Consider the following 13,088-nt stretch of genomic DNA (forward strand, 5'->3'; position numbering starts at 1 on the left):
CATCTAAGGCCATTTAGCCCGTCACGTTTGAGGGATGACGTCCCTCGGCGAGCACACTATCCGGGGAAAGGAAAGGAAGAAAGGATTGGGGAAGGAAGGAAGCGGCCTGGGACCTGTAAGTTAGGTACCACCCCGGCATTTGCCTAGTGTGAATGAGGAAAACCCAGGAAAACCTCATTCAGGCTGACTGGCCTGAAAAAGCATTTTACACTTTTTCGACCGAATGCCTCCACCGGGAATCGAACCCGAGACCGCTCGAAAACTATTTTGAATACACTACAAATTCTGTAGATGGATTGTATCTTTCCTCGTTCCAAAATTGACGTTATGAAATGGAGTTATATTTTTATACAACTTCAAGAATAAGACAGAGTATTTATATTTTACATCGATCTTGTTTCGTGTTCCCTCATAAGTTCTGTTCTATAAATTAGTAAATAGAGGGGAAAAAAGCCGTCCTTCGTTGATTTGAAACAAATCTTGTAATACCCAATGAACTTACTTCCCGTAACAGGTTTGTTAAGTCCAAGTCCGAAATTTGGTAGCTAGTAACTTGGGAACTAAAGGTTTCCACTTGACCGAAATTTGAAATAATGGTAGACCTTGACAAGCTTAATATGTGTGTGAAATATCGTGATTTGCAGGCACTTGATTCTTGAGTTACTGGCTATCAAACATGGAGTTTGGATTCGAGTAAGTACAAACCCCAACTCAAGGCCAAATTATCTATTATCGCGTTTCAATGAAATTTCTTCATTTCACTGAGATCAAGTCCAACTTCGATGACCAATAACTTGGAAACTGAAGATTTGTACACAATATTATTTCATACTATACTGAAATGTGTATAAATCTTTTCAATCTTTACAATCATACCGAACTTGGTCAAAGATCGGATGGGTTTTATCGATCATGATTTAGTGGATTTTTTTTACTTCATTAAGTACAAACCCAAATTTTGGTGGTCAATAACTCGAGAAAGAATGTTTTGTATACCATAATATTCCATGAACATACTACGCTACACAAGGCCTACTACCAAACCAAATGTGGTCAAAATCGGATTAGTATAGTCGAACGTTCACTAAGTCGAGCCCCAACTTGGATGGCCAGTTACTCGGGATCCAAAGGCCTGCAACCATAATATTTCACATGTGTACTAAGTTCTTCACGTTCCATCAAATTCCAGTTTTGGTCAAGGTGCGATAAATTCTATCAATTGCGTTTCAGTGAAATCAAGAAATTCCCAACAAGTGAATTCAATGAGATCAACCCAACTTCAACGGCCAATAACTCGGAAACTAAAGATCTGTATAAAATAATATTTCATACTATGCTCGAATATATACAAAGCTCATTAACCTTTATCACTGTACCAAGTTTGATAAATATCGGATGGGTTTTATCAATGTGATTTAGTGAAATTTCTTCATTGCACTAAATCCAAAGCCAAATTTGATCAATAACCCGAGAACCAATGATTTGTGTGCCATAACATTTCATGTACGTATTAAACTACACGAGGTCTACAATAAAGCCAAATTTCGTCAAGATCGGATTAGTGTCGTCGATAGCATACCACATATAATGAATAATTTTTCACGAAGTCGAACCCCAAATTTGATTATCAATAACTAGGAACCAAAGGTGTGTACACCAAAATAATTTGTATGTGTACTAAGCTTGTGAAGTTCTATCACCATTCCAATTTTCACCGAGTACTCTTATTTATTGCATCTAACACTTCATTACTGCGTTTTGAACACCAATAATCCATGTATAATTTAAAAAGAAGATTCTAGTGCGAGTGAATTAACATTTTCATGTGAAGAAAATATTGCAAGAGTAAATTATGGGAAGTCAGATGGATAGCTAGTGAATTTTCCATCTGCTAAAGAAGGTGTCAGGGAATACAGAAACAGTACAGTTAATCTCTTAATATATAAAGCTACGCGAACCGACTCACTGCTATAAAATTATAGGTATTTACAGTTGATGTGACAAGCTGAATTTCGCATGCTTATAACTTTAGAAGAGAAACAAACAGGAAAAAGTTTTTTCTTAAATTTCTTATTTTAATAACAATGAAGACTGTGCGTTCCTCGAAATTCGAACCACGTTCGAAATGTTAGCAGCGAAGGTTTATTATTATTATTATTATTATTATTATTATTATTATTATATTATTTATTTATTTATTTAAAGGAGACGGATGATTAATGAAAGTGAGTGATTGTGAAATTAAATGTTTTGTGCTCTCCCATTGAGAATCGAACCGGGACCACGTGCATACCACTGTATTGCTGCTTTGGGTTACTATTCATTAATTAACTCTTTAATTCGGCAGAGAGAATATATGCAACAATTTCAGTTTTTCCACTCACAGAGTTGAACATCTACTGTACTCGGAGTTTACTTCATAGTATTATTTGATTGTTGTATAAAGAGAAACATGTCGATTGATCCAGGAAACATGTGACTTAGCTTTTGAAAGCTTTGAATGGGTAGTACTCTGACAATCTACTAACGTAAATTGAAACACACAGAAAAAAGAAACAAATTTTTTACGTATTTTGAAGTTTAGAGGAGTAAAAAAGTAAAAAAGAAAATAACCTGGCCTTGTAATTAATTTTTGTGGCACAGTAGATTACGTTCTGTTTCAATACCTCTAATCGTGGTTGAATTTATGCTGCCAACAATTCCTTTTTCTTACTTCTATGTTAAACATGTGATTTCTAGATCAGATAACCAAAAAGTAGACACGTTAACATAACAAACGATACTGTTCGGTGCTACTGAGTTATGTAAACTTTATCGAAAATAGCAGTAGCAAAATACTGTTTTCATTATTATTTGAAAGAAGAATGAGATATTCCAAAATAAATAAATAAATAAAATATGAGATTTACACTGATCTTGAAAGTATCACTCTGCTAGAAAAGTTAGTTTAAGCAAATTAATCTAAAATTTTTATTGTAGTTTACGCTTATAATTTGGTGACCCTACCAATATAAAATAAGGTTCTCTATATATCCTTCTAGAGAATGTACCAAGTTAATTATAAAGCATTTCCACCAGTAACAGAAACGAATTCAAAAACAGATTGTATAAAATCATTATGTTCTTACTTTCTTTAGTTGGTGCTGGAGTGGTTGTTCCTGCCTGAGCAGCTGATTCAGCCTGAGCTCTTCTGGCTTCTTCTTCTTGCCTCTGTCTCTGCTCCTCCATAGACACACGCAACGCCTAGAAAACAACCAGAAAACACTGCTTATACATACATTCACTGTCTACTTTCACAACAATTCATAAATCATATTCCTTCATTAGCTCTCGCACGGTGTTTCAGGGTAAGAAAGAAAAATAAAATCTATATCGCACCTATAATTACTGATAGATACTGTTGGCTACATCTTATAAAAAGGGTATAACTTAATTAATGTAACAAACATCAGAAGGTGATTCTTAACACTGAGGTAAGCATAAAAGGTCATATAGCATATTGGCCGAGTTACCGAGGGCTGAAAGCATGCTACAGTAAGTTCGAAGCGGTAGATATCGACGTGCACAGAGAGACAAACATACGTTCGTCAGGCACATCACAGGAGATATTGAAAGTGTCCGCCAATTAATTGTTTCTGTCTGTCTTGTAAAGAATATGAGCCCAAACAATTTCAGATCACATTTTTCACGGAAATCTAGTTACACTTTTAGCACTTCCATTCCGATTAACATCTTTCCAGTAATAACTCGAAGACAAACAAGTTAATTTTGTAATTGATCCTTTTCATTGGTTTTCGTGTACCCTTTTACTCACATGTTCTTAATTGTAGTTTAATTTTATAGTTATTTGCGCAAACTCTTTATTTGTGTTCACTAAAATGATTCTCTTACTAGTTTCAGAACCTTAACTACAAGGATGCACAACCAACATTCTCTGAAACTAATGTAGTGTGGGAATTCTTTGGGCTCATTTTCTTTACAGGACAGACAAAAACAAATAATGATAAGAATATAGGAATCTCATCCTCCAAGAGGTAAGAAATGGTTGCGAATGTGACTCCCGTATGAGTCGAAATATCAATACAAACTAAAAAGAGGGTGCAAAGGTAAGTACATTGTTAAATATCGCACTTACGTTATACAAAAAGCCTGGATACACTAAATATTTCGAATAGATAAGCGTGTTTTCTTCCTCGGTAGTATGCAGCCTTATTTCATCTTATGAAAAGCTGATTACAAAAAATTAAAAACATTCAACTCCAGCGGAACCATGTAATCGAAATAAAATCATTTTAAACTATAAAAATCACTTCGTAATTGTAAATCACAGCGATGTTATAGCGAATATTGAAGGTCCAGTACCCACATTCAAAAATGTATAATTGTTAAGATGCACTTCAGCTAAATACTCGGCACAGTAATAAATTTTATGTCTTTCTGTTTTTGAAAATCAGCTAAATTTCTTCGATGAATAAGACATGGATAACGGTTTTACTAGTCAGGTAAACACTTCCTAGAAATCTTGTTACGTCCATCTTACACACCTGAACAAAGAGACATAAATTTATTATTGTGTCGCGTATTTAGGTAAGTGCACCGTAACATACTTTTCAGAGTGCGGATAAGGGACCATCAATTTTCGTTATTGCAACGCCGCTGTGTTACTACAGCAACGAAGAGTTATTTTTCAACTTAAACTGATTCTTATTTCAAAGTCCCACCAGCTCTATAATACGGAATAAGCCTGCATACTACCGAGGAAGAATAGACGCTTATATATTCAAAATATTTAGTTGACCCAGAATTTATGGTGATTACAGGAACATTACGCAGGTCAGAAAATTAGAACTTAAGGGAGGGCAGGATGAAATAGTAGGCAAATCTGACATTGATAAATGCAAGTTGCTCACGGCAGACACTCAACAAAATAGTAATTTTATCTCCACTGACTTTTACAAGTCACTGTGCAAATAGTTATCAATATAATGGAAACACCTATGTACTGCAACACTAATCTTCGTGGCTTAGTAAGACCACACATTTGTGAACTACAACAGTCTTGTGTTAATGCCGTTGGTTGGTAACGAGTAGTGTATATATAGTAGTACTTCACAAACACTGGTGCCATAAAATGGGAGACCTTTTTCAATTTTCAGAAAAAGCAAATTGTGGACGCAAGTTGGAACAAGTATGTCCAAGACTGCCAATATATTTGGTGTACTGACAGCGGTGTCGAAGTAATAACGACATACAGAAAATGTGGCAAATCATCATCAAAGAGGACATAAAGTCTAATGACAGAAATGAAAATGAAATCTTACGGTTTTACGTCTCACGGATATACCGGGTAGGCTAAAGACGACGGTGATGAGAAATTAATGGGAAATGGTGGAATAAAGAAAGTGGGAGGAAACGGAAGAACTCCAAGAAAACCAACATAGTGTTTGTCCACCACAAAGCCCACTTGGCGCGAGTTGGGATTGAACCAGGCACCTCACGCATCAGAGGTGAACCCTCTATCACTGAGCTACCGCGGTTTCTCCTAATTAGAGAGATAAAGAAACAATGTAAAGGATTGTCATATACGACCGCACAGCTAATGCGGCATTGACAGCAGAACTCAACGAGGATTTGGAACGATCTGTTTTTGCAAAGTTCGACGAGAGGTGCGTAACTTCGACATCAGAAATGGATTCGGATTCGAAACCTGATCACCGCCGACAACGTTGTAGAGCAAAAACGATGGTGCCGAGAACGGAAAAAATGGACCATTGATGATTGGAAGAGAGTAATATGGTCGATAAGACAACTGTTTCCTTATTTCCAACAACATGCAAAATTTATGTATGGCAGATGCCGGAAGAGCCATATGCTCCGCAATGCCTACTTCCTACCATGGCCGCGGTACTATGCTGGTATAAGCTGCAATTTGACGGTGGGACTATGTTGGTCCTATAGAATTACTGTCAGTGATTATATGGACATGTTAGTTGACCAGGTGCATCCTTTGTACGGACGTCGTTTCTTAACAATGACACATTCTTCCAAGATAACAATCTATCTGCCAACACACACATACAGCCAGTCCTATTTAAAGGTGTTGTTTGCAGAACACCAAAATGAACTTATTCCTCTGATCTGCTTGATACCCGATTTGACCATTATTAAACTCTTATCATCAGTTTTAGAGCAGCAAATCCGGCGCAGATGTCCTCCATCATCTTTGACAATTAACGAGTTATATGCATCGATTCCGCGATGATTATTTGCACTACACGAAAAATATGCAAAATACGGAGTACTACGATAAAAATATTAATCAAGTAGGCTGCATTTTATTAGGATTATTTTTTTCTCATTTGGTTAATTATTTCCATATATGTAGTTCAAATATTTCCTACTTAATTTCATAATGCTCTATAATAATAATAATAATAATAATAATAATAATAATAATAATAATAATAATAATAATAATAATAATAATAATAATAATAATAATAATAATAAATAAATAAATAAAAAAACACCTTACTGAACTGGAAACTGAGTGTGAGGACCACGATGGCTCAGTAGTAAAGAGCTCACCTCTGATGCATGGGATCTATCTCAGTTCGCGCCACGTGGGTGTTGTGGTACCGTATGTATGTTTTATTGGTGTTTTCCCGTTTCCTCCTACTTCTTTCAACCCACCATTTTCATTCACCTCATTATCACAGCCTCACTTAAGACTCGAAACATAATCACGAGACGTTAAAGTAAATAAATAAATAAATAAATATATAAAAATAGTCAGAAGTAATAGTATCATTTCTTCTTTCTTAAACTTCACTTATCATGCTATCCACTCAAACTTTCGAATGAACATTTGCTTTGAATATCGTCGAAACAAGGAACAGGAGAGCGAGGAACCTCATCAAACATACATTATCATCTTAAATATTTAGATTAGTAATCCAATCGTGGTCAAAATTCAAACCTAAAATACCTGTGTAACCTACGTCTTCCGACGATGCACATATATTGAATACATGAGTGATAACTTTTCTCTTACAAAAGATGTAAGATCCATATTGTTTAAACGACAATTGTATATCACTACACACTATACTTAATTTATCACTGTAAAACTTGAGATCTAACGTCTTAGAAAGAGAACTTACCAATGCTAATTCAGGATCTTCATTAGGATCAACACCAAATTCAAATCCTGATCCTCCAAGTCCCATGCCACCAGAACCATCTTCTCCCTGAAAAAATCAGAATATCGTATCATAAAATAATAAAAATTGTATGTGTCTATGTGAAACAGATTAAACAACCAAACACAGCATTTGTACATTATGGTGCAGTTCACATGATCTAAATTGCTGAGCACTAACCTGAAGGGTAAAAGATATGTGGTTGATTTAAAGTACTACGTGGCATAACTGTTATCGCGTCAACACGGGAAGACAGAGACATCAGTTCAATACCCAGCTGGCTATGTTATATTCACTCTTCAATTACATTAGCGAATCAAATATATTCTTTATTAAAAAAAAAAAAAAGTAATTTACTTGAGAAGAATTAAGCAAATTTTGTACAAATAAAGGGTACAATTGCATTATTTGACACTAATGCTGTTAAAATTCGTATCATGGATTCTCCGAATACTTGACTGAAATCGCTATTCGGATAATTATTCGATTAAAACGAATGTTTGGATATTAACAATAGAAACATTTTTCGAATAACGAATATTCGAATAAATTTAATAGCACTATGATAAATAATAACCTGCCTTTCTGTCTCGTATCGAATTTCTTGTTAATACGTGTACATCACATCAGACAGCGCTGAGTTCTTCCTCAACACTGATACGGTTGTGAACCTGATTTACTCACATTGTTGAAGATGTTGCCCTATGAATAGTCATATTCATCATCCCGGGTAACCATTTCCTCTCCAGTAAAAAGAATTTACACTCAGGATAGGGCTCGGAAATATTACAATAGAATTTCAAATCATAACTGATTTTAATTCCTTGTTAGTGTTCATAATCCACAACTTAGATTACTGTTTCAACCGCAGTGAACAAAACATCCGCTTTACATCCTTATTTTCATAAACTTGATACTCACGAGTTTACGACAGTAACGAATCGTTTCATAAAAATTATATATATATATATATATATATATATATATATATATATATATATATATATATATATATATATATATATATATATACATCAGGGTTGTGAAAAACCCAGGGTTTTTTAAAAAGCCTAGCCCAGTGGGTTTTATCGGGTAAAATTGAGTTTTATTAAATTTTGCACGTATATTTAAAGCCATATTCCTACTTAAAATACCATATGAGCATTCATGTTCTATTGTACAAACGAAACTATGAAATTCCTCATGGGGTCGCATTGATTCACCTCTGGCGAGGGTTCCTAGTTCGATCCCTGCTTCCGCCAACTGTGCTTTCTAGTGGACAATACTGTGTGCATGGGTTTTCTCAGGCTCCCCGTTTCCTCCCACTTTCGTCATTCCACCACTGTCATCCATCTCATCACAGTCCCCTTAGCCACGGTGCATAATCATGAGAAATTTAACCAAGCTTTAAAATAATAAAGAAAGAAAAATGTCGTGAAATTCGTGAAGCCCATCCGCATTTCGTGGACATTCGTTTATATTTCCCGGTGGTGACACTCGTTCGGGAGTGAGATTTTCCTGGGTTTTCCTCATTCACACCAGGCAAATGCCGGGATGGTACCTAACATACACGTCCCAGGCCGACCTCAATCCTTTGTTTCTACCCTTTCTTCGGATAGTGTGATCGGCTAGAGACGTCATCCTCATACATGACAGACTAACATGGCCACAGATGCTAAAAGCCGAGCAATCTCATTTCTAACTTCTCACTTATATTTTGATTTCTAAGAAGTACGTACACGGTTTTCTAGAATAACAAAGTACTGGATAATTTTATGTAATACACAATGGGAATAAAATCCCCTCTTACACTCAGGATTCAAATCTTTGAGCCAGCCATCCTGACTAAAGATTCTTTTAGTTTCCCGCAAAGCACGCCAGGCAAATACTGGGATAGTGCCTCAAGTTCAGGAGTCTGAGATAAAAATGTCTATTGAATGAATGTTTTTTTAGAAGAAATAAAATATTATTCTTCTTTAAGAACTGAATATGGATTTTTTTTCTAATTTTCAGTTGCCTTGCTTTCTTACAACAGATTTTACGATTGAGTGCTTTTGTGACACATAATAATAACACTGTGCTTCACATACTCCACCAGATGCGCAAGAATAATTAGGGAGTTTCATGATCTTGATTGCCGTTAGTGTTGAGATGATAGAGGTACATCTTAAGTAATTTCTATTCTCTAGTGAAACGTTTATGATTTGTAATTAACTGACACATGGAGAAAGTAATTTTATTACCTGTTTACATCAATAAGCAAGTTTTATGTAAATACACAAGCATGCAGTACAAAAACAAAGGAAATGTAGTCGCATTATTTCTTACTCCATACTAGCTGAAATGCCCATTTTTTGCACGGAGAGAATTGGGTTCATGGAAAATATTTAACCCTCCTTACTCCCTTACGATACGCATATCAATAAAAGTGTTGTAATAAAAACTGATATCCTATTTTTAGCATAAATTTTGAACCCCTTTCTCCCTTAGGATACGCTCTTTAAGGAAAGTTACATAATAAAATTCCAGTTTGAGGTAGGTACTATGTTGAAAAACTCATTTCAAACTGTTCAACCATTTCCCCATGCGGCGATCACACACAGGCATTGTCATTTTAAATGTGAACAAAGAAATTATTGAAAACGCTCTCTTTCTTTTCTTCAAAAACTGGAAATGGCATGCCCCTTTATTTTTAATAAGGTGTTTATATACCGAATTTCATTTAGTAACATGACATGCTCATGAGATACTATAATTTTGCTTGAAATTTAGAACCCTCTTCCATTACCATGCGCCTTTTAAGCAAAGTAACACAATAAATATATAAATAACTTATGTTCCATAATTCATCTCAAACTGTTCAAATGTTTCCCCGTGATTCGACCACAAACAACAAGCACCATTACTTTTAATGTGTTCAAATGAATTATGGAAAATTGCCCCTCCCTTTAAAACAAAAATTTTCGAAATCGTTGGGACACACGCCCACTTATTTTTAATGAGGAGTTTATATACCGAGTTTCATCTTCCTAACTTGGCTGGCTCGAGACATACTGTATTTTTTTTACATGATTTTTAAACCCTCTCTACCCTCTTCCCCAAGGATGCGCCCTTGAATCGAAGTAATGTAATAAAAACCCTGCTCAAAGTGGGTACTGTATTCAAAACTTATTTTCAAACTGCTTAACCGTTTTCGCGTGATATGATCAAAAACAACAGGTAACATAGCTTTCAAATTATAGAAAGTGGTCCCATTTCCTAACTTAAAATGAAAATTCTCAATAACACTCGGACAAGGGTCCACTTATTTTTAATGAGGAGTTTATATAAACTTGAAACGATTGTGAGGAGATACTAAGTTCTTCACATAGATTTCGACCCTGCTCTCTCGTACAACATGATTAAAAACTCAGTTTGAGGTACGTGGTAACTACATCCGAAAATTCATTTCAAGCAGTTGAATCGTTCCCCCGTAATGTGAGCACAAACAAGATTCTTTTCATTTTTAGATAATAGATTACAGTTGAACACTGTTACAGCGTATTTGATCGAGTGCAAACAAAATTCGACATGCATAATTCTTTTCAGTGGTACTCTGTTCTGGTGAGAAACACATTTTAAGCCAATTATGATACTAGGCATATACTAATAAATATGATTAAAGGCAGTAATTATGATCACATTAAGCTTATTATTTCAATCCATGTTTTGAAGTATATTTTCTGAGGTGGGCTTTTCTGGGTTTTATGCGGGTTTTACCCCCCCCCCCCCCAAAAAAAAAAGACTGGGGAATTTTGGGGAGAGGAAAATTCCAACAATCCTGATATATACAGTATATATTTACAGAAACGGAATCCTGAAGTGAGAATGAAAAGCAAACCAACAAAAAATAGTTTATTCGTTTTCATCAGATAGGGAAAAATCTTTCCTTATCATACCCTACCTTTCACACTCAGTATAGGTGCCAGATGAATAGAAAGTATAAAAAAAAAAATTATACACATAGAAAAGAATTATATTCACGTACATATTAGTGCGAGTAAAAAATAATTAACAAACAACTAACATTACCTGAATGATTGGGGAAGATCTCAGTGCATCCGACAAATGAGGACCAGGTGGCACAGCAACTAAATGGCTACCAGAACCATCTTTACCGTTAAGTGTGTTTATAAAGGAAGTCAAACGATCAGCATTGTCTTGCTGTGGAAAGAGAAAAGTTCAACATAATATATAATAATCCTCCAATAATCGAATAGACTTTGAAAGAAAGTTTGCATATTGTTCTCTACAAACTTATTACTTTTCTATTGTTGAAAATAAGATACAAATTCATATCTTAAACGAAAAATTTTTACCAAATTGTTATAGCTTTGCTTTGTGTATATTACAACCTCACTGTAGTTCGTACCACATGAACTGAACTGATTCTGGTGTCTATTGCGAGATCTGTCAGAATATTATGCTTGAAGCATGAAGTTCTTAGTCTATTTATGTGGTGTAGTTGATACGGTCGGTAAGCCAAGGATAGGATCTTTTGTCTTCCGATTCAAAAGGTCGTATGGCAAATTTAAAATTGGAAGGTGGAGTGAAGACAGCGAGTATTAGGATTAAGAATGTCACATATAGAACAATTAGGTAATTATGACTTATTCTTCGTCAATGTAAGCACTTGAAGAAGCCTTTGGTGCACGAGGTTCTGGGTTCGATCCCGATGGAAGACCACTGAACGCGCTATAGTGGTTCAGATCCCACTTTAAACTGTAAAACTCGTCCTATACGTCTTGGTGATGACAAAGATGTCATTAGAAGAGTTATCTTACAAATAAACTAAGAAATTTACTCTTCTTATTCTTTTCTACCCTGTAACAGATTCAATTAATTATTGAATTTTGTTCCAGCATTGTCAAGACAAAGGCTTTTAGCAATAATGGGAATTAATTACACAGATAATAACTATGTACATTAACATATTACCATTAGCTAGACACAAACATCTTGAGGACTCCAGCATGAGTTTTCACAGGATGTAAGTCTTAAACCACTGTGATTCCTTCACTGTTGTTGGTCACAACCGTGAGGGAATCAATGATGTTATTCCAGTTGATATGCAGTGTGACGATGTCTAAAATTTAATTCGGTTCGCTCGTTCCAAAGAAAGAGGTCTCGTATGCTTACCTTTCTATTTAATGATTTTCTACTCTACCAACGTTGTTATTTTAAAACGTTTAGGCGCTTTGAAAGACCCAGTGTTGAAGAATCGTTTATTTGGCATTGGAATATGTTCTTTCAATGTGATGTATCTAAATAAGCCTACAGTAATTGCTGTACAGCACATTAAATCCTTCTAGTTTATGTTGACGACTAAAATAATAATAATAATAATAATAATAATAATAATAATAATAATAATAATAATAATAATAATAGTAAATTAACACGGAAAACTCACAGTGCAGTATTTTTCAAGATTATATCATAAAATAGTCCTGAAATTTTGATGATGATTACTGACAGCAGAGCAGTACGTATGGTTGCGGAGCTGTTCCATTGCTAACGTGCTTGCCGTGAAGGTTTATAAACAACAAAAACTAGAGAAAGAATGGCTAAGTTCTCTGCAATACGACGACACAGCCGTGCGTGTAAGCTTCATGATAGTGATCCCGAGGTCGAGTGTTCGAACCTTTTCGATTTCTTTCTCATTTTTCTTAATTTATACCAATTGCCGCCTTCCCTCGGCTTTACCACAACGTACGCCATTTTAGAACGTGAGTCGTTCGCTCTGGCATTTCTTTTTTCCTTTAGGATCACTTCGGTTAAACAGGAACGCGGTTAGTCAGGACTCCAATAATGCGGTCAGCTCTACTGCAAATATGAAAATCAAAG

At 35.2% G+C, this 13,088-nt stretch overlaps 1 protein-coding gene across 1 annotated transcript in view; it reads right to left on the reverse strand.

Moving 5' to 3' along the window:
- Positions 1–13,088, reverse strand: part of Rpn10 (regulatory particle non-ATPase 10) — a 44,544-nt gene that overhangs the window by 16,819 nt on the left and 14,637 nt on the right. Inside the window, exons 5-7 of the mRNA XM_081762723.1 lie at positions 11,274–11,405; positions 7,164–7,250; positions 3,129–3,243 (exon numbers count right to left, since the gene is read on the reverse strand). Of these exons, the coding sequence (XP_081618849.1) occupies positions 3,129–3,243; positions 7,164–7,250; positions 11,274–11,405 (334 nt within the window). The remainder of the gene's footprint in view (positions 1–3,128; positions 3,244–7,163; positions 7,251–11,273; positions 11,406–13,088) is intronic.

The sequence above is a fragment of the Thermobia domestica genome, chromosome 1, assembly GCF_964235325.1.
Source record: "Thermobia domestica chromosome 1, izTheDome1.hap1.1, whole genome shotgun sequence".
Taxonomy (NCBI): Eukaryota; Metazoa; Arthropoda; class Insecta; order Zygentoma; family Lepismatidae; genus Thermobia; species Thermobia domestica.